The sequence below is a fragment of the Panthera tigris genome, chromosome C1 (assembly GCF_018350195.1).
Source record: "Panthera tigris isolate Pti1 chromosome C1, P.tigris_Pti1_mat1.1, whole genome shotgun sequence".
In the NCBI taxonomy this organism is placed as follows: Eukaryota; Metazoa; Chordata; class Mammalia; order Carnivora; family Felidae; genus Panthera; species Panthera tigris.
Window position 1 is genome coordinate 204,729,844 of NC_056667.1, and position 22,474 is coordinate 204,752,317.

At 43.4% G+C, this 22,474-nt stretch overlaps 1 protein-coding gene across 2 annotated transcripts in view; it reads left to right on the forward strand.

Annotated features, from left to right (window-relative positions):
* Nucleotides 1-22,474, forward strand: part of ACSL3 (acyl-CoA synthetase long chain family member 3) — a 75,138-nt gene that overhangs the window by 33,304 nt on the left and 19,360 nt on the right. For both annotated transcript variants that reach the window (XM_042995453.1, XM_042995452.1), the window contains 5 exons: nt 6,839-7,256; nt 15,988-16,165; nt 17,651-17,760; nt 19,066-19,204; nt 21,408-21,558. In XM_042995453.1, the coding sequence (XP_042851387.1) occupies nt 6,879-7,256; nt 15,988-16,165; nt 17,651-17,760; nt 19,066-19,204; nt 21,408-21,558 (956 nt within the window). In that variant the 5' untranslated portion in view covers nt 6,839-6,878. The remainder of the gene's footprint in view (nt 1-6,838; nt 7,257-15,987; nt 16,166-17,650; nt 17,761-19,065; nt 19,205-21,407; nt 21,559-22,474) is intronic.

Below are 22,474 nucleotides of genomic sequence, written 5' to 3' on the forward strand. Positions count from 1 at the left end.
AGAGAGAGAGAGAGTCAGTCAGTCCCAAGCAGGCTCCGTGCTGTCAGTGCAGAGCCCAACACGGGGCTCGAACCCATGAACCGTGAGATCATGACCCCGGCCAAAATCAAGAGTCGGATGCTTAACTGACTGAGCCACTTGGGTGCCCCTTTCTCAATTTTCTAGTACCCTTCTTTCTTCCTCCCTTTCAGCCAGTGATTGTGCTTCCTATTACTCTGAGAAGATAGAAGCGCTCAGAAAAGAACCTTCTACTAGCTCCTGGTACCGCCCACATGCATCTGTGCCCCTGTTGCTCCGTAAGGCCAACCTCTTCCACTTGTGTGCTGTGTCTCATTCTCTGTTCTGCTTAATCTTCTTCTTCCTCTACTGGGTCATAGCCCTCAGCATGAAGACAAGCTATAACTATCTCTTATCTTTAAAACAAAAGAGTCTGCTTTGTCCGGTCCTAGTATCCACTTCTCTGTTCCTCTTTAAAGTGCTCCTCCTCTTCTTTCCTAAACTCTCTCCAGTTGGGCTTTGATCCTTAACACAGCTATTTTCAAGGTCAACAGTGACCTTCACACCTGTATGCATCTTTTCTTTCGTTTTCCTCTACGACGCTTGACTCTTTTTTCTTTTTAATTTGTAACAGCTCTTTGTATATTTTGTCATGTGTTTTTTCCTTTTGATTTTCAAATAGTTTCACCAGACAAATGTTAAATCTTTAAAATTTATGTAGAAGAGTAAATCTGTAAGAATTGATAAGAAAGTTTTGAAGCACATGCAGAGTGTGAGTCTTGCTAGATATTTAAAATAGTAGTTCTCAAACAGTGCACATAAAACTTACATGGTGGTTGTTTAAAAGTGAGTCTGCCAGTAGAGTTTTCAACCTATAGGGTAGGGAGGAAAGAATGGGAAGACCTGTCTGAGGAGCCTTCTGTTTAAATACGCTCTAAGCAATTCTGGTATGATTGGTCCATGTATCACAGTTGAGAATCACTGTTGCAAATCTACTGTATTTGGAGGCATGACAAAGCAGTAGACAGGTCCAAGGAGCAGAATAATGTCTAGACACAGATCCAGTTGTGAACAAGAACTCACTGTTGAAGATGACGTTTTGGTCATTGAGAAAAGTGGGGTTGATTTAATAAGCGGTTCGGGTAATTCATCTGAAAGAACAAGTTGGCTTTCTGCCTTGTACAATGTGGAAAAACAAACTCCATAATGATGAAAGGTCTAAATGTAAAAATTTTGTAAATCCTGGAAAAAATACAGGAGGACAGTAGTTTAACCCTGGGATGGATGAGGCCTTCTTAAAGTGGATTGGAAATCTAAAAGTTGTGAAGGAAATGAACAGATTTTATCGTTCGGGTTTGTTTTCTGAAAGGTGATACTCATTCTAAGACGAGGCAACGTAAGAGGGTACCTGTGACTGCTTTCCTAGTTCTAGATTTTCCACAGCCCCTTCAGCAAATAGGATGCAGTTGGCCAAAGGTTTGTTACTTTACTTTGTTTGTCTAAAACATTTTAGAAAAATTAAATGTCTTAATTGCATGTGGCTGGTACATGTAGGCTGCGTGTGATGCTACTGAACGCTTCCTCCTCGGCTCTCCCAACCCTTGGCTTTCACGGTCCTGCCCTCTCCAGGTACTGCTTTTATTGGTCTCGCCAGTGGGATTTTGCTCTTCAGTCTTGGCTTTGGTTTCCTTACAGAGTTTTCTGTCCTTGAACTTGATCTCGGAGATTTCCTACCTTGTCCTCCTCCATCTGATTATGGCTCTAAAAGGTGTGCTTCCAGCTCTGATCCCTCTTAACTCCCATAGTTTCTATGTTTGGATGACTCACAGGCATCTTAAACTCCTCGGTGTCAAGACTTGCATTCGTCTCCTTCCCACCAGCCATCCAGCTGCTGACCAGCTACTTCTCGTGTCTCTGTCTCACTTGAAGGCACCCGAGCCATTTCCCTTCTTTCACTGCAGCTCCTCTCATTCGGGACTTTCCTCGCTAGGATTCTGATCCACCTGCACTGTGTTAAGAAAGATTTCAGTTGTTGGGAAGGCCTGGAGGAACAGTGGCTGCTGCCACCCTCTGGGCAGTTGGGCAATTGGGAGCTGGGAATCCTAGCTGCTGGCTTCCCGTCACACACATTAGTCACCCTGCTCCCAGGAGCCGAGGATTATTTTCAACTCTGGTTCATCTGATCGCCTCGCCTCATGTTTCTGCTGCCTTTAGCTGACAGCCGATTTTCTTCCTTTTTTTAATAATTTTTTTAATGTTTATTCATTTTTGAGAGAGAGCGAGAGATGGAGGGAGAGAGAGGGAGAGAGAGAGAGAAAGATCAAGCGTGAATGGGGGAGGGGTAGAGAGGGAGGGAGACAGAATCCAAAGCAGGCTCCAGGCTCTGAGCTGTAGCTGTCAGCACAGAGCCCGACGTGGGACTCGAACCCACAAACTGTGAGATCGTGACCTAAGCCGAAGTCAGACGCTGAACCGACTGAGCCACGTAGGTGCCCCGTGGTTAACTAATTTTCTAAAACACTGGAATGCAGTGTACAGTGGAACGCCCGTGAAGTTTCTTCTCAGCATGAAAGGACCTAAGGATTTGACTTTAATGCCCTGCCCCTGTCTCCTCACCCCCACCCTGCTCCACTGGAACCCCTGCTGCTTCTGGTGCTTATTTAAAGCACCTTTGTTTAAAAATCTCTACCCCCCCACCCCTCAATCCCTTTGCTAGTAGTACTACGCTGTCTTGATCACTATTGCTTTGTGCTGAGTTTTGGAATTGAGATGTATGACCCCTCCAGCGTTGTTCTTTTTCAAGGTTCTTTTGGCTGTTCCGGCTACTTTGAATTTCCATGCAAATTTTAGCTTGAAAGATTCCGTATCAAAGCCAGTAGAGATTTTGATAAGGATTGTGTTGAATCTGTGCGCCAGTTTGGAGAATTGTCATTTTAACAGTAGTAAGTCTTACAGTCCATATAGCAGATGTTTTTCCATTTATTTAGGCTTTTAATATCTTTAAACAGTGTTTTCTAGTTTTCATAGTAAACTTCTTCTTATATCTTATCCAAAGTATTATTTCTGATAAATATAATTGCTTTAACCTAATTTTCTGATTGTTCATTGCTACTGTATAGAAATACAATTGATCAGGGGCGCCTGGGTGGCGCAGTCGGTTGAGCGTCCGACTTCAGCCAGGTCACGATCTCGCGGTCCGTGAGTTCGAGCCCCGCGTCAGGCTCTGGGCTGATGGCTCGGAGCCTGGAGCCTGTTTCCGATTCTGTGTCTCCCTCTCTCTCTGCCCCTCCCCCGTTCATGCTCTGTCTCTCTCTCTCTGTCCCAAAAATAAATAAAAAACGTTGAAAAAAAAAAAAAAACAATTGATCTGTATATATTCATCGTCCACCCTGTGACTTTTGCTGAGCTGCTTACTAGTTCTATTAGTTATTTAATGGATTAGTTAGGATTTTCTGTACAGTCATCATACAGTCATTATCTGCAGATAAGATTTTTTTTATTACAGGGTTATTTTTTAATTCAAAACACAGACATGTGAAATAAAATTTCAGGGAGAATACTTAGGTAACATCCTTCCCCTGGATTATTGAGATACATTTTATTCTTTGCAGCTCTGATGTCCTGGAAGTAGTAGGACCATTTGTCTTTTTGTTTTGTTTTTAAATGTTTATTTATTTTGAGAGAGAGAGAGAGAGAGAGAATCCAAAGCAGGCTCCACATTGTCAGCACAGAGCCCGACATGACACGGGGCTCGATCTCATGAACTGTAAGATCAAGACCTGAGCCAAAATCAGGAGTGAGAAGCTTAACTGAGTCTCCCAGGTACCCCAGGACCGTTTATTTTTTATTGTGCCATTTTCCTAAATAGAGACTTTCAATGGGTCCCCATTAATGGCATAAATCTAGATTCTCTGGACTCTTCCTCCAGATGACTTGTCAAAGAAAACAGTGTGGAACGGTGAACAGAGCCTGGGGACTATTTGAGGGTCGTGGCTTCTCACCAGTTTTGCGTGGGCAAATTTGGAGGTGTTCTTTATCTTGTAAAATTGCAGAGTTGGACATCTACTTTATTTTTGAAGGTTTTATTTATTTAAAAATATTTTTTTAATGTTTTTATTTTTGAGAGAGAGAGAGAGAGGGAGAGAGAGAGACAGAGTGTGAGCTGGGGAGGGGCAGAGAGAGGGAGACACAGAATCTGAAGCAGGCTCCAGGCTCTGAGCTGTCAGTACAGAGCCCGACACGGGGCTCAAACCCACGGACTGTGAGATCATGCCCTGAGCCAAAGTCGGACGCTTAACTGACTGCGCCACCCAGGCACCCCTTTAGGGTTTTAGTTTTTAAGTAATCTCTGTACCCAGCGTGGGACTTGAACCCACAACCCTGAGATCAAGAGTTGTTTGCTCTGTTGACCGAGCCAGCCAGGCATCTCTGGACTTTTAATTTTTTCCCTTAGTTCTTTGAACGTGTTTATGATAGCTGCTTTGATGTCTTGTCTGAGTCTGACATTTGGGCCCTCTTGTGGACAGTTTCTGTTGCCTGCTTTCTCCCACTGTGTTTGGGTCTTCCTTTGCTGTCTGTATGCCCCATAATTTTTTGCTGTAAGCTGCACATTTCAGCATTTCTGAATGCTGACTCCCCTCCCCCTTTCCCCTGGCTTCTTGCTGTTGTGCTGCTGGCTTGCCTATTTGTTTAGTGACTTGGCTGGCTTATTTCACTGCAGTTTCCACCCCCCACCCCCGCCTTGGGAGCACACCGAGTGCCCTTGAAGTGCCCTCTTTAGGGGATGACGGCATGGTTTTAGTAGGACGCTCTTTAACTATTTTCTTTCTCTGATCTCCTTGTTAAACTTCTGCCAAGTTCACGCCCAGCAGTTATTCTCCGCTGATAGCTAGCTGATTGCCTTATTGTATTGGACAGAGCCCTGGGCCATAAATTGCCTCACCGTGTGATCCAGTCAAATTATACGGCCTTTGTAAAGGGGCTGTGTTTGAGGCCACTCTTTGAGCTGTCCTGACCCCCGAAGGGCTCTTCTTAGGTTCTCTTTTCCCTGATTCCATGAAACTTCTATTTACTCCTTCCTTGCTCTCCTGGAACTACCAGCCTCGGCCGAATCGCTCCTCACCAAGGTCTCCATTGTTTTCCTCAGCGCCACTAGGCCTGAGCTCCCTGTTCTCTGTTCTGACGAAAGTCAGCCCGCTTGGGGCTTGCTAAGGGGCTCTCCGTCCTCACAGCCTGCTTTGGCCTGAGCGGAACCCGTGTGCCATTGCTCCAGAGCCAGGGGCAGGGACAGCAGCCTGGCCTGTGCTCTGGGAGTGAGGTGCTGGGCTGCGGCTGTCGCCACTGGTCTTCTCTGGAGCTTTGCTCTCTGTCTGGACGTTATCGACAGGCTGAGGCAAGGGTAACTGGTGCCCAGCGTTCTTGGCCGGCTGTGCCCGCAGTAGAGCTTCCTTGCGTTTCTTGGCCACATTTGCCTGGAATAGAATTTCTACAGCATGGAGTTGGGGAGAGGAGCTGAGCATGCTAGAAATCATAACCCCTGGGTTTGAAGCTGGATGGAGTCATTAGTAGTTTGCTTCAGTTTCGTTTCTTCAAAAATGATGTTTTTACCTACCTACCACACAGAGGAGTGTCTCCTCTCGAGTGCTCAGTTTCCCTCTGATAGGCATGTGGCCCACTCTCTCTCTTCCCTGTAAACCTCTGCTCGGATATCACTGGCCCCAGAACAGGGTTCTCCTACAGAGAAACGGGACACCGAGGCTTTCTTTGTCCGGGAAGCAACTTTGTTCGTCGTGCCGGCACGGGCTCAGTGGGTTCGTACCCGAAAAACTGAGCCCCAAGTACAACGGGTCGTAGCCTTTTATGCAATTTCTACTTCTTTGTGTCCCATATATGGTGACACATATAGTCCGATTGGACATAGTCCAAGTTACAGAGTCGTGTCAGAGCTATGCATATGTGTAGAGAAGTTGATTGGGCCACATTGCACGTTGCCTTCCTTTGTTCTGAGAAGGCCTTACCGCGTTCCTTAGAGAGGGACTCTGCCACAGCCCGAGCGGCTCTTGTGGGCCCCTCATAGAGCGTCTCTCCAGCCTTGCCCATTCACCTCGTGTTTCCCTTCCCTGGTTTATTTTTCCTCCAGGGATTTGCTGACACTTGGCCTGCGTACGTATATTTGTTCGTCCGCTGCTCCCAGCGACCGCGTGGACTCCGTGAGAGGAGGTTCACTGTTGTATTTCCTGTACTTAGGAGAGTATCCGACACATAGTAGATTGTCAACAAATCTGATGATATAAGTATAAAGACCAAGGTTTACAGCCTCCTTGCTTCGCCATCCAACCTGCCTAAATTGGAAAATACCACGCAGGAAGTGGATTCTGTGTTGTTTGCCAACTCCAGCTGCTTGTTGCTGCCTAGAGAGAGGGAATGGGGCCCACTGGGAAAGAATGCAGCGATTATTTAATAGTGGCTGCCGAGCCACGAGGGAGGAAATGGTGTATGCCGTTGCTTCCCTGGGGAAGTGAGGAGATTGCCAGGAAGAGGAAATCGGCACGTTTTCACTGTGGATTCTGATGTAGGTCTTCTGGCTTGCTCCTTCTTCACCACTTGGGGTCAGGTTGGAAAAGCCACCTGTTTATAGAATGATGTGGAAAGAGATACAAGACACTTGGAAGACACTCACCTGTGCCATATCAGGGTGGACAGGACATTGCTGGAGGCCAATACTTGCTGCTGCTTGATTGGAAAAAAAATATCTCCATTTGCCCACTTAATATGAAGGATTTTTCTTTAAAGTTACTTAAAAATGATTTTGAACTAATACCTTTCTTTCTCTTCCTTCTAGATTCTTATGGAAATCTGTTAATTCTACTTTTTGAGCACTTATGAATAACCACGTATCTTCAAAACCATCTACCATGAAGCTAAAACAGACCATCAACCCCATTCTTTTGTATTTCATACATTTTATAATATCACTTTATACTGTTATAACGTACATTCCATATTATTTTCTGTTTGAGACAAGACAAGAAAAATCAAACCGAATTAAAGCAAAGCCTGTGAATTCAAAACCTGAGTCTGCATACAGATCTGTTAACAGCTTGGATGGTTTGGCCTCCGTATTATACCCTGGATGTGATACACTAGATAAAGTCTTTATGTATGCAAAAAACAAATTTAAGGACAAAAGACTCTTGGGGACACGTGAAATTTTAAATGAGGAAGATGAAGTACAACCAAATGGAAAAATTTTTAAAAAGGTAAGGTGATCTTTCATTGCCTTTTGTTTTTCCTCTGAGTAAAGTGTGCTTGTAGAAATGGCGGCAGGGGACAGGTACAGCCTGCTTCTCTTGGACGTTGCTGATGTGGCGGGAGGAACAGGGTAGGAAGGGGACCTGACTGTGCCCTGATCTCCTTCTGTACTCTCTTGCACAGATTGGTCTGAGTTTTCACAAACCTTTGAGACTGCCCACTGAGCCTGAATGTCTAACGTGGCTTGGAATAGAATGTCTAGAGCAGTTTTGGGTCTGAAACCATATTCCTGGGTAGTTACACAAGCACTTGTGTGTGCTTGAGATGGTTCTGGGTTTTGGGATGTGGGGCCTGCTGTTTCTGATTTTAATGTAGGTTCTGTTGGGTGCTTTATGTCTTGGTACTTTGACAGTGGCAATTGCATGTTTTGTAAAGAATTTTCTTTGGGACGCCTGGGTGTCTCAGTTGGTTGAGCGTTGAAGTTGGACTTCGGCTCAGGTCATGATTTCATGGCCCGTGAGTTCGAGTCCTGCATCAGGCTCTGTGCTGACTCTTTCAAAAATAAACATTAAAAAAAAATTAGAAAAAGAAAAAATTTCCATAAATATAGACAAGCCTGCCATTGTTGATTTGAAACAGGATAAGATATCCTTAAAGAAAATATAAAGATAGTGGTTAAGAACCTGGATTCCAGATCCACACTATGGGTTTGGATCTCAGCTTTGCCACTTAACTAGCTGTGTGACTTTGTAAAAGTTACTTAACAAATCGGCCTCAGTTTCTTTATCTGTAACGTGAAGATAATGATTATTGCTGATATTTATTAGCATTTCATAGGAGTCAGGCTATTTTTAAGTGTTTTGCATATATCAAGTTATTTAAGACTTAAAATAGCCATATGAGTTAGTGTTATCCTTGTTATTTTACAGATGATAGCACAGAGGCACAGATGGAGAATGTACACGGGGACATTTCAGTTAGCAAGTAGTAAAGTGAAGATTAGAACCTGCTCCATACTTCGTAAATGCCAGCTCTCAGACTTGTCGAGAGGATAAATTGAATGTGTGTGCACATATAAACACATGTGTGTAGAGAGCTTGTGGCATCTGGGGTAACTGCCCTAGACTGCATTAGTACTATTGTCTTGAGAATTTGGTGGACAAAATTATATGAATGGATACAGTACATATCACCAAGCAGTGCAACACTCTGAAGGGTAGGGAGTACAGAAAGGGCACGAAAATGCTGGTTTTGAACTTGGATACAGGATTTTTTTTTTTTTTTTTTAATGTTTATTTTTGAGAGAGAGAGAATGTGAAGCCCAACGCTGGGCTTGAACTCACAAACGGAACCGTGAGATCATGATCTGAGCTGAAGTCAGACGCTTAACCCACTGAGCCACCCAGGTGCCCCGACACATGACTTTCTTATAAGCAGTTCTTAAAGTTCCAGTAGGTAAAAACTGAAGATAATTTTTTTTATTGTTTTAAAGTTTATTTTGAGAGAGAGAGCACACGAAAGCAGGAGAGGGGCAGGGAGAGAGAGAAAGAGCGTGAGAGAGAATATCCCAAGCAGGCTTATCACCACCATCAGTGCAGAGCCCAACAACAGGGCTCGATCTCACAAACCCATGAGAGCTGAAACTAAGAGTCGGCTGTTTAACCAACTGAGTCACCCAGGCGCCCCAAGATACACAATTTTTTTAGAAGCAGTAAGATGATCTGTAGCTGTTTGATAATTTGGTCAGGTTATATGTTTAGTACGTATGTAGGCGAAGTTGTTCTTTCCTCTTACTCTTTTTTCCATCTACATCCTGACTCCAGCTGCTTTTTTTTTCTGTTAGTCACGAAGGAACCTCTCAGGTTTGGGGGAGAGTTCAAATAATCACACCACGGAATGAAATACTCAGAGCTTCTCCTGGGATGTTCCTTAACTTACCAGCCTGTTAATTTCGGCACTTATCCATACAAATTCTGTAGTCCTTTTCTTCTAAACATGAAGGAGGTGGCAAGCAAGTTAACATCAGTAACTCCTAGAAATTAAAACATGATTTTAAGTCTAGACAACAGAACCTGTAAGTGTTCATCCCCTCTAAGCAGAGTGATCTTTTATCTTGTTTTGCCTGGAGCCGTCCTTGTTTTATCTTGCTTTGCCTGTCACGTTAACGGTGTAGTGGCTTGGGGAAATGATAGGGTCACTCTACTTTTAAGGCATATTCTCTCTTCTGCTGACTTAGATGAATTGTTTTCTATTAAGTTCACTTAAGGTCTATCTGGAGTTAATAGCACATTTCTTGAAACGGAAATCATAAAGTTACCTATGTTTGTTTATTCTTCTAGCCTATAGATTTTAACTTATAAAACATTTTATCATAATGGTATCTGATATTTAGTTGCCATATTTACTTTTTATGAAATACCATCCTCGGTTTTGTCTTTGAGAGATCTGGCAGTTATACAGGGTACCAAAAACACTTCCACTTTCTTAGGTGCTAAAGTTTTCCACTCCTCTGCCTTCTCTTAAAAACATTCCTTTTGTTTGTTTGTTGATCTAATGCTATTTGAATTCAAAGATTGGTTCTCTTGTTTTTAATCTCGGCATGTGTAACAGAAGTCCTCCTTTAGCAGGAGGGTTAATTTTTTTCTCCAGAATTGCACATGTGTTATAGGCATTTTATAAGACTGGCACTATTTTTCAGTCCTCACAGTAGCAAACTAGCTTCCAAGTATGTGAACAGGAAATCAGTATGGTAGACGTGAGATTCCTTCTTACTTCAGGTATCAGTGTAATTAGGACAAAATAAAATCCTAGAGCTATCGAAGTTTCTCCTTCAACGTGGCCAGATAACACAACGGATGCAAGGAAAGTTTTTCCCTGTCGTGTGTGTGTGTGTGTGTGTGTGTGTGTGTGTGTGTGTGTGTGTAGCCTTTTCCTCCCTGTCCTGCCTGTGGTGTCTTTGTTGTCCTCATTTACTCAACAGAAATATTTGAACTCAGATAGGAGAGTTGAAAAGGAAAACACTTGTAGTCAGCTGCCTTCTCTGTCTGTATCATGTTACTGTCAAGTCTGTCTGCCATGCGATTGGCATTTGTGATTCATTGGACTTTTTCGGGAGGGCTCTATATAAATAAACTCTGATGTAGAAAATGTCATATTTGAAATGAGGCTAATTGGGAAAAAATTAATTTTTAGGTTTCGTGTGTAGTAAACGAATCCAATGTTTTCTGTTAGCCTTACTCAAGAAGAAAGTGCCACACCACTGATTAGCTAAGACTCTGGTTTTCTCGGTCTGTGTTGTAACTCTAACATTGGACTGTGGGTATCTCAACTGGGTGTTATAAACATGCTGGGTTTTTTTTCACGTTTTGTTTTCTTGTTTACACCCACTGTATTGCAGCAGAAGCAGCCTCTGCTCTGACAGTAAAAGGGGGACATTTCACAACAGGTGTTTAGGTAGATGTAAGAGTGGAGTTGCTTAGGGTAATGTGGCGTCTGCTCGGAATGCTTCCCAACTAGAGCGCAGACGTGTTTGTAATGAAATGTACCGTCATTCAGTAGTTTCCCTGTTTGACAGTAATCTTGAATTGGGAAAGCCAGCCAGTGATGTAGCAGTATGTCAACGTTTCCTTCCTTCTTGTTTTGGGGGCTGAGCTTTGGGGATTAACCCTAGAATGTATCTGATATAGTTGAAACAAAGATACCCAGACCTTTATTTCAAATAAAGATACCCAGAACTCTGAAGCTTTGTTTCCATCATATCCTAAGTCAGTTTTGAGCTCCCGAGGAAAGATAAGCAGAGAAGTCAGTGGTGATGATTCTACTCTGATTATGCCCATGGTAGTGTGGCCTTCTGCTTCACTAAGACCGGTCTCTCTGGGGGGCACAAAGAGAAAAAAGGCAGAGAAGCAGAGGCTGCTATGTTCTTGAGGCTTGGCAAGCTTTTCCAGAAGTCTCCTCTGGCTGTATGAAACTACGGTGGGGCTCTGAGCACCTGGGACCTGTGTCAGCCTCTCCCAACACCAGCCTTCCTGGCCGCGAATGCATCAAATGCATCGTACTAAGGTCTTTGGAAATTAAGAACAGTGAAGGATTGATTTCCAGAGCGTCTTTAAAATACATGGACCTGAAATAGAACAAAGTTGCAAAGAAAAAAAATAATTTTACAGTGAAATAAAAAGGAGCATGAGGCCAGCTCAGACATTTAGTAATCTACCCACCAGAAACACTGTATTTTGCACACATTAGAAGAAAGTAAAAGAGATCATATAATCATGGTGCTTAGAAAGAGAAGATTTCACTATGCTATGCTATTCTTTGTAAATTGATCCAAAAAGATCATAGAAATACTCGTTTCTGCTCTTGGAAATTGACTTAGCTTGCCTCTTCCGCAGTGCCTACTTTTGTGTTATTGCTTATTCCAGAGTCATTCATATATATATATATGAATATATATAAATATATAAATCTATTTGCATATGTGTATGGTATTTATTTTCTGACCCGTTAGGACATTTACATCCTAATTTATAGAAAAAACAATGGGCAGTCTCTTGGCCAGGGTTCGTGTTTCGGTTGTTAGAGTGCTCTCCCCAGCCAGAACCTTGGCTTTCCTTTCCATGCTTGTTTCTCTCCTGGTCAGCCCGTTTGTGAGAGGCACCGCCGGGTAACAAATGGCTCGAGCCAAAGAGCCAGGAGTCTGATTTTTCCCCCCCCTTAATAGTTCCCCCACCCCCCTTTTTACGGGTCTTCTGCTTCCACGCTTGCCCCTACTCTAACCCACGCACACTCAGCAGTTGAAAGGATCTTTTACAAATGTCAATCAGGCCACCATTCTCACCTGCACAGTGACAGCCGCCTCCTTCTGTAGCATCCTCGGAGCGCTGTAATTTAGTCCTTAGATTCCGGAATGATCCTGTCCGGGTTCGCATTCTGGTCCTAAGTCGGCTGTGTGATTTTTGAGCAAGTTATGCTTACTCTCTCTATGCCTCGGTGTTCTCATTGGTAAAATAGGGCTAATAGTACTGTGTCTCAAGAGTTAGTGTGAGAGTCTTACAAGCTGCTGCTGCAGCGTGCTTTGCACGGCGTGAACACTGGCAAAGGTTGGCCGCCCTCCTCCTCATCGTCGTTCTCCTCATGATCATCACCCATCATCCAGACCTGCTGGATATTTTCACCCTCTGGCTCCTTCACGATAAATTGTCATGATCTTCATTCGCACAGAGTAGGGCTAAATGAAACCAGGTGTACTTTGTCGAGGAAGGCAGGAAAGTGTTCGTTTTGAAGTACTTCTCTTCTAAATGGCTAAAGTAAAAGAAAAGTTGGTACTTGAACTGGTCACACCCTTAGCTACTGGAAAACTTGATCTTTATTTGATTGTGTCATTTGTCAGGGTCCTGTATAGTTAAGTATTGTATGCTTTTATTTTACAGAATTTTCTGTATGTTACCTCCACTTTATTTTTATAGGTTATCTTTTGAGATAAGAGGCCCTCATCTTAGCATCATCAATACGTTCCTGAACAAAGTCAATTATTAAGTTTCTCTGTTCTGGGCAGTGGTAGTCTGAGTGATAACACTGATATTTACACATGTGTATGTCACACCTGTCACAGAATGAAGATAAGCCAATTAAATGTGAGAGAGGAAACCACCTGAGGAAAGCAGCCATAGGGCCTATCTTAACTTTCCCTCTAACTTTACAAATTAGGAAACTGCTCAAAGGCTCCATGGTAGACGTTTACCTATCCAGACTAGTCATTCCTTTTCCTGACTCAGAGTCGGGAAAATTGAACAGATTAGTGTCTCAGGGGTCATGGATAAGAATATATGGTGTGTGTAGATGAGCGGGGGAGGGGCAGAGAAGGAGAGAGAGAATCCCAAGCAGGCTCCAAGCTGTCAGCACAGAGCCCGACGTGGGGCTCGATCTCATGAACCCTGAGATCGTGACCTGGGCTGAAATCAGGAGTCGGATGCTTAACTGACTGAGCCAACCAGGCGCCCCATGGATAAGAATAGTTGAGAGGTGGCAGGCAAAGGATGTGCACAATGGAAGGGTGGCCAGAACAAAAGTAGCTTGAGGGGTGAAATGATCAGGTGGATGTGGATGTTTTTAAAAGCAGTTTTTTCAAAAATGAGGCTTCTAGAGGAGACAGGGGTCAGAAGACTCTCTGAAGCCCAGAGTGAATTGAAATTGTGTTTAATTAACACTGCTCATTCTATGCGTACAGGAAATAATGAGTGAGTGCCAACTATACGCCATTAGGGAGACAATAATGAACAGGACACACAGGTTACCCTTCTCAGGGCTCTTACATTTGTATTGGAGGAAGAGCGACAGTAAGTAGTAAGTTAAAGATTTAATATCTACTGTGAAGACATAATGCTAATTGGAGATCAGGGTTAGCCTCTCTTCGTGGAGGTCTGAACAACAGAAGAGCCACCTCTGTGAAGATCTGTGTAATGAACCTTCCGTGTAGTGGGACGGGATAGTGCACTCACTGACTCTAAAACTGGAATGCAGCCTGTTGGGTGAGGCAGTTGGGGTGCCAAATGGAAGGAAGGTATTCTGACCCTGAGAACGAGCACCTCTCTAAATTTGGTGCCCATGGCACCCATCTTGGCTCATCTTAGCTCCTTCCCTGGCCCAGCCTGTTTGAAGGACAGAAAGGACAAAGCATTTACAGGAAGTAATGAGTTAGGGGAAGAGGGTTTGATATGAGCACAGAGATGCTGGCAATGGCTAGGTCCCAGGGCTTTGTAGGCCAGGGTAAGGTTTTTGAACTTGGCTATGCATGTAGAGGTGGTTAAGGTTGGAGATAGAAGTTTGGGAAGCGCCTTGAAGTAAAGTCTTTGTAAGTTTGGCTTTTGCTAGGGGTGCTTCAACCATTGTGATACCATGAGATTCTGCAGAGACCAAGGACACAGATGTATGTAGGCTGTTAAACTTGGTGGTAGGAAGATAAGGTCATTCCTGTTGCATTTCTAATTTCTCAGTGATCTATGAGATCGTACCATCAGCTGGAAGTGGAGAAGCGAGGGAGAGAGGGTGGGGCAGAGGATATTTGAGTGGAGAGAACGTTTCAAGTAGCCATTTCAGAGGGAGTGAAAATGAATACAGCAGGGAAGCATAATAGGATTGCTGGGTCTATGATCCTGGATAGAATGAGGTTGGGTGTTCTTTTTAGCAGTGTGGGCAGGGAGTAAATAAATGAATTTAATCTCAGGTTTGAGCTAACCATAGGGACAAAGTTAGAATTGGAAATTTTTTCCAGTAAAAGACAAAATTGCAGGGTGGGTAGGGGCCTTTAAATGGAATCTTGATGGGAAAGATAGAAGATTCAGTGGTTTAAAGAATTTAGTGAAATTCAGTATGGTTACACTTCAGTTAAATTTGTGATTTGATTTCTTTGCCATATGGTGGCCCCATTATATGGATTTAAATACTTGGATTATACAGATAATACCTTTCAGAACACACACATTCTCTGAAACTTACAAAGCTCATCATTTAGATTCTGGAATCTAAGAGGTAGCTCATGCTTATCTTTGGAGTATAAAATTCTTAATAATTGTAATCCAGTTTGTGCACATTTTGGCCAAATTCTCATCTGTCTTCTCACCCCCACAGAGCTCCTTTTGAAGTCATTGGAGCTCCCCGTGCTGAGCATTTCATGGGGGTGCAGAGCAAGGTGAGAGTTTGGAACCACTAAAGTTCAATAAGTATTTTAAATCCAGTTGCCTTAACCATCAAAATAAGAATTTATTTCTTAAGTACATTATGGAATAGGACACTAGAGGGCAGTATTTACCCCCCCCTTTTTTTCCTTTTTGTATCTTCGCCCAGCCCCTTGTTTCTAGAACTGTCTTAAATGTATGCATTTTTGAAAATGAATGTGGTTAGATGGTTTTAAGGTGTGTGAGAGATGTATTAGTGAAACAGCCATGTTTGGGAACTATATGTATATATTTGTAGTGTGAGGAGGTTTTTATCCAATCTATAGGTAATTGGGGATTTATGGTACGATATAAGTTGGAGGAAATTCCTAAACAAAAATGTTAGCCAGTTCTACAAGAGGATTATTACTAACGTAGACTTAATGTTACCTGTACTTATGGTAAACACAAATAAAACGTTGAAAGCCCAGTGGTGCCAGTTGGTACTTAAGGCTTAGATGAATAATGTGACTAGTCCTGGTTGGATACAGCAATTCAAATTGAACAGCCATAAATATGTCTATTATCTTGGGTCTGTCCAGTTTCTGTTTGTGAATCATATTGTATCATTTGATATTAAAATCTGGGAATTCATAAATAGAAGGAAAGTAAAATATTGGTACCCTTAGTACTTGATATTAGGCTAAATTTTAAGCTAACATCTATATTGTTTAAGTTAATGATCTATAAGTGAATTAATAATGTAGGATCCTTTGGTCAAAAAATTGATCTTTAAAAATCCTGTCAAACTCTGAAGATTTTTGAAAATAACCCCCCTCCCCCCCCGCCATTACAGTGAAGGATTTAGCATGCGATTTGTCATAGAAAATGTCACAAAATAGCTAATTTTCAAAACAGGTTTTTTTCACTTGAAACTCACTGTCTAACTTTTGTTAGAAAGAAATAGTTAAATTACATGCAGACGTAACTCTGGTTTGTCCTAGAACTTGGAGCAACTCTTGGCTTCTTTCTAGAAAACAATATTTTGGTTACATTAAAAGGTATTTATATGTTTTTTGTTTATCAGGTTATTCTCGGACACTATAATTGGCTCTCCTATGAAGATGTCTTCGTTAGAGCTCTTAATTTTGGAAATGGCTTACAGATGTTGGGTCAGAAACCAAAGACCAACATCGCCATCTTCTGTGAAACCAGGGCCGAATGGATGATTGCTGCACAGGCGTGCTTTATGTATAATTTTCAGCGTACGTAGGCTTTCTGATCTTCTGGAAGAGCAGACTTGAGTTACTGTGGGACAGAGGATATTGTTTGTTTATAAATATTTCATTCTTAAGAAATTAAAATCCGGGAGTTAATTTCACCTTGCATCTAATCAGGGGAGAATTCTGTTACAACTTCGAGTTGTGGGTCTACTTTGGGAAAGGAATCAAGTGTGGAACAGTTGGGGGGCCGGTGTGGTAAGGGGACTGGAACGTATGACTGCGGGGCTCGGGGCCTAGCGAGTGAGGCCTACGCCTGTGGGTCAGGGAAGGCTCGGCCGGTCCTCTCAGGAGCTCTCTTGTGAAGTTAGTGTCACTTTGTTGTGCCATTTCTGTTAGCAGTGACAGGTGACGTCAGTACTCGAACCCAACTGCAAGTTCAATGATAGGGAGTTTTTATATTGTAGTAATTCAAGTGGCAACCCTGAGGCCCCAGCCTGTGAGGTCGTCCCGGGAGCTTAGCTCAGAGGCCTTGGTGCCAAAACGTGACGTGACGTCTGGACGTTGACTTACCTTTGGGATGAAACAGAAAAGATGACGCTTTTATCAGGTTTCCTGCTGTAAATATTTTTTTTTAAAAACTGACATACCCTTTGGCTTTCATAGGTTCGGGTTTACGGTATGCTTCTTTTGAGAAGCTTTAAAATAATTAGCTTTCAAAGTCACTTTAAGTCTAGCTTCTGTCAGTTAGGCAGAAAGCAAATAAAAGCCCACAGGATCATCATTAAATGTCAGCGTTTCTAGAATGTTTTTCTTTAGTTTTCTACTTTAGAGTAAGCAGTACTGCCATTTGTTCATGTTAATATATCGCACCAACCACCCGATACTCAGTGCGTCTTACTGGTATATTTTCTTTTTTCTTATTTTCGTACCAAGTAGTTAACTAAGGCTTTGACGTTTTAGGAGTCAAATATAATCCCTTCCATTGTGGTATCCCAGAGCAACATCTGTAGGTGAAACAAAACTTAAAAAAATTTAAAAAAAAATTTTTTTTAAATTATATTTGAGAGAGAGAGAGAGACAGACAGAGAGAGGGAGGGAGAGAGATACCAAGCAGGGGAGGGGCAGGAAGAGAGGGAGACACAGAATCCGAAGCAGGCTCCAGGCTCTGAGCTGTCAGCATAGAACCCGATGTAGGGTTTGAACTCGTGAACCATGCGATCATGATCTGAGCCAAAGTCAGATGCTCAACTGACTGAGCCACCCAGGCACCCCTCAAATTTTTTTGTTTTAAAATATTGGAAATCTTGGGGGAGCAATTAGGTAGGAAAGGGTGAGTGAGTGGGCATGTTTATTAGTATATTGAAATAATTTAGAAAATCGTAGCACAGTTATGTAATAAGCCACGGATGGTTAAATTTAGGGCTCAGTATACCACTATGATTCATGACCACTTTCAGAGACTTTGTTTATAATTTGGTACTTCCATGAAATGTTCAAACACTTGACTTGCCCTTCTTTTCCCTGTAGTTGTTACATTGTATGCTACTCTAGGAGGTCCGGCTATTGTTCATGGATTGAATGAAACAGAGGTGACCAACATCATTACCAGTAAAGAACTCTTGCAAACAAAGTTGAAGGTGAGGACTGCAGTTATTTTGTAACTGTCCAAAACCTGAGAATTTTCAGTGTCTTGGGCTCTGATACTGATGCTATTATGACCTTTCAAATCCTGAATATCTTTGTAAACTTTTAGGAATATCATACTTCATTCCTTTCCTTTAGAAAAGAAAAAGTAGATTTTGCCTGTATTTATGTATAAGTAGTGCATAGAGTTTCAGAGTGATTGGTAAGTATAATATATACGCCCGTGTCTAAGGGGAAGGGGTCATAACTTTCATTGTGTTCACTTGTGTTCTAGTCTATTTTCAGTAAATTTCTAATTTTGAAGGGTTGTTTCTAAACTAGTAACTCATTTTATGTTGGAAGCATTGGGTCATTATGAGGTTTTAGAATTTTTTTAAGGAAAAAGGAGACTTTATGAAACTATAGGAGAAAAGGGGTTTAAGTCTCTAGATGACTTCCTGTGAAAACAGTAATATCTGCCTCTTTTTTTTTTAAGTTTATTTATTTATTTTTAGAGAGAGAGAGAGAGAGAGAGAGAGAGAGAGCACTCTCAAGAATATGAGCGGGGTAGGGGCAGAGAGAGAGAGAGAGAGAGAGGGAGAGGGAGGGAGAGAGAGAAGATCCCAAGCAGGCTCCATGCTGTCAGCACAGAGCCCGATGTGGGGCTCAGTCTTCTGACCCCGAGATCATGACCTGAACCCATGTCAAGAGTCAGACAGTTAACCGACGCCCCTGGCGATTTTTTTTTTTTAATTTGTTTATTTATTTTGAAAGAGAAAGAGAAAACCAGTGGGGGAGGGGCAGAGTGAGAAGGGGACAGAGGATCTGAAGCCGGCTCTGAGCCCGATGTGGGGCTCAACCTCACGAACCGAACCGTGAGATCATGACCTGTGCCCTGAAGTCAGATGCTTAACCACCTGAGCCACCCAGGCGCCCTTTTTATATGCAGGTTTGTAAGTGAATCCCCCCATCTTTGTTAGCCTCTTGAAAACATGCGGGGCGATGGCTGCTCCATTGTTCTGGCGGCCTGTGTTTACACGCCTATTTTGTAAGGAAGTGACTTTGTTGATTAGGATTGTACCAAAGAACAGGGCACACAGTAAGTCTAATGCCATAAAATAGCAATGTAAATTTCCGACCGGTATTTCTCCATCTGAAGGAAGTGGTATTCATACCAGTGCACCCCCTCACCCTTTTTTGGAGGCAAGAAGTGGATAATTCTGTGACTGTGGTAAACTACCTTTCTCGGGTCCTGGACTGGCTCTAAGCTGTTCGCTGACGGACAGTGAAGAACATGAGGCACGCTTGTGTTTTTCCAGGATATCGTTTCTTTAGTCCCACGCCTGCGGCACATCATCACCGTGGACGGGAAGCCACCGACCTGGTCCGAATTCCCCAAGGGCGTCATCGTGCACACCATGGCCGCGGTGCAGGCCCTCGGAGCCAAGGCGAGCGCAGGTACGGCACACCCCGCCAGGTCCCTCCCGGGGTTCTGCAGCGACCGTGCTCTCCGGAGTCGTTCCAGACCCTGAAGTCAGGTCAGGGACAAACCCGCTTCCTGCACCGTCACTTTGGGAAGTACGGCCACTCTACATCTACTGTTTTCTGCCCTTTGAAGAAAGGTTTCAGGAAGAACCCACACGTTAATTTATTCGTATTCTAAAAAGTAGTACGTATTTGAGATTAGTTGGAAAGACTTTTATGTTCGACAGGTTTCCCGTTTCTTTCCTCTGATAGTTTTGAGTGGTTTGAAGTTACTTTCGTAAATAGTGGCGTCAAACCAGTGCTATGTGAATTCTGTGTAAGTATGAGCAGATGGCTGGAGTGGCTAATCCTGGATCCCCGCTTTCATTCCCGGCTCAGACTCTCCCTCTTCCTTCCAGAGGGAATGTCTTCTCATCCTCTAGCTGGAACACGTGGGCATGGTGATGCTGGAGGTTCCCACTCTCAGTGTCACTGAGTGTTAGCGTATTGGGATTTGGGAATATCACAGAGGCTGCTACGATGCCGGGACTGGATTTCCTTTGTAGCTGGAAACATAGTGCTTATTTAGATGTAAGCACTCAGCTGTGGAATGGGAATAGGGCTGTGCTGACATTAGTGTTGGGCATATGGAATTTTCAGTGCTAGTGGGGCAGTCAGTGTAGCACTTTTTTTAAATCTTTATTTTTGAGAGAGAGAGAGACAGAGTGGGAGCAGGGAGGGGGCAGAGAGAGGGAGAGACACAGAATCCGAAGCAGGCTCCAGGCTCTGAGCTGTCAGCACAGAGCCCATCGCGAGGCTTGAACTCACAGACCACGAGATCATGACCTGGGCCGAAGTCGGATGCTTAACCTACTGAGCCACCCGGGCGCCCCTCAGTGTCGATCGTTAGTGGGGGTATGGCATATACTCTGGAGCTAAGTTTGGAGTTAAGAGATTCAGAGGCCAGAAGCACTTAGGTTTTAATTGTAGCTGTGGAAGTAGGTGAGGTCACCCACAGAGAATGGTGCCTCTGAAAGCAGCGGAGCGTTGGTCAGAGAAGAGGGAAGAAACCATGCTGTGTGGTTCCTGGAATCCAAGCGAAAGGAGCCCATCAGTGAGGCAGGAGTCGTCAGCGGGAGTCAGGTGACACGGGGGCTGCAGGAGGGCCGCCTCATAGCAGTTCGTAGGACGCGGTGGTGGTGGAGGACGGTGCCTGGGATGAAGGGCCGAGTGGCAGGCTAGGAAGGTGGGACTGGAACGAAGACCGTTGTCATGAGATCTGCCTGCGCATGTTGGAGAGGAAGGGTTCACTGGGGAACACGTTTAAAATCGCTTCCCCCCCACTTACTGAAGAGGTCCACCTGGGCTTCCAGGATTAACCCAGGCAGTGCCATCCGTGACCCGCTTCTCGTTGTCTTTCTGCTGTCTGCTGGACGTTGGCTGCTGTCCTTAGCTTGTGCCCGAGGAGGACACGGTCTCTTAATCCAGGACTCGGACTGTAGCCAAGTCAGCTTGGCTTCACCATGTGAGGCCGAGAACATTGTTTAGCAACCACCCTTATTTCTTAGTTGAATTGCTGGAATAGCCTTTTGTGTCCCTACTGCCCTTCGTCCCTTTCTCAAGTTGGGTCGCCGTGTAGCAGCCACAGGTGATGAGGAACTGCTGTTTGAAACAGCATTGTTTTCTACCCCGGAGTGAAATCCAAAGTCTTGAGTGAGGCCTTGAAGGCTTTGCATGATATGGTCCTGGCTGTGACTTCAGCTTCCTTTCCTGCTGTTTTTCCTCTTACTCACTGGTCTTTACATATGCCAATCACATTGCTACCTCAGGGCCTTCGCTCTTGCCTATTTTCTGCTTGAAACATTCTTCTCCCAATTCCAGGGTTTCCATGGCTCCCTTCCTCACTGTATTCAAGTCTTTACTAAAATGCCAACTTGACAGGAAAGTTTTTCTTGACTTTTCCATCTAAATTGCTTCTCCTGTCATCTCACCTAGTCTTGCTGTGTTTTTCTTCATAGCTCTTATGACATTATAGATTTATGATTTATCTCTATATTCTATATTTCCTTTATGTGAGGGGACTTGATCTGTTTTGCTGACCTAGTTGTTGAATCGAGTTAACAAACATGATTATGGAAAAAATTGGTTAATATGGCTAAATTTCTCAGAAGTGTGTGTTTTTTTTCCTCCAATGCAGAAAACAAACCTCATAGCAAACCAGGGCCCTTAGATATTGCAGTAATCATGTATACAAGTGGATCCACAGGACTTCCAAAGGGAGTCATGATCTCCCACAGCAACATTATTGCTGGTATAACTGGGATGGCGGAAAGGATTCCAAGGCTGGGGTAAGTCATAGTAAAGGTGGTTGTACCTGTTGTTAAATTAGCATTTGTGTCGTTTAGTAGTATATGGCCAACTTAGTCTCTCAGAGTCTGTTCACAGTTGGCATTTCCTTCAAAAAAAAAAAAAAAAAAAAGGCAGACACTTAAATTAATTACAAAACGGTTACAGTTGTGAGGTTTAAAATACAGTTTTACATACAATATCATTGTTAATATTTACTTTTCACTTTAACAGTAAATTTTAACTGACTCAAATCCCTTCATGTGAATTATCTTAATCCGTTGATAGTATTGCCACTAGAGTCATTTTTATACCTAAACAGGTGTGATTCGGGTGGACAAGTAACTTCATAGATTCCAGGAAATGTTTATTGAGCTTCATTCAGCCTCCGATTTTTCTTCTTAAGAGCAATTCCGGCACTAACGGGCAGGGTGGGCGTGCCGTGGGAAGAGACTGGCGGAGGAGCCCACATGGGACCGTGAGGGCTTGTATGGCAGTGGGCGGACGACTGATCTGGTGTGTGGTCATGGCTGGATGTTTCTGATGCCCTTGTGCACAGAAATTACGCTCATGCCAGTTACTGTGGAATTGAATTGAGGGATGGAGGGATGGAGAGAGAGGTTTCTCTTATGAATGGATCCCCTTTAAAAAGAAAGAATTCAGAGCAGCAGTTCTCTGGGTTAGTCTTAGTTTGCCCTTCATATTTTTGGAGGTGGGGGCACTTCTTGAAATAGATACACATACGTACACGTTTTCTTGTGCATGGTAGAATTTATTATTTGTAAATAACTCTCAAAACAGGAGTCTCTTCTGTAAAACTCCTGGCCAACAGTTGTGGATTCTGTTTGGACTCTTCCGTTTGGGAGCCCACCAGCTTTAAAGACCATTTCCTTTTCGGATGATTTCCCCTGCCCTTCG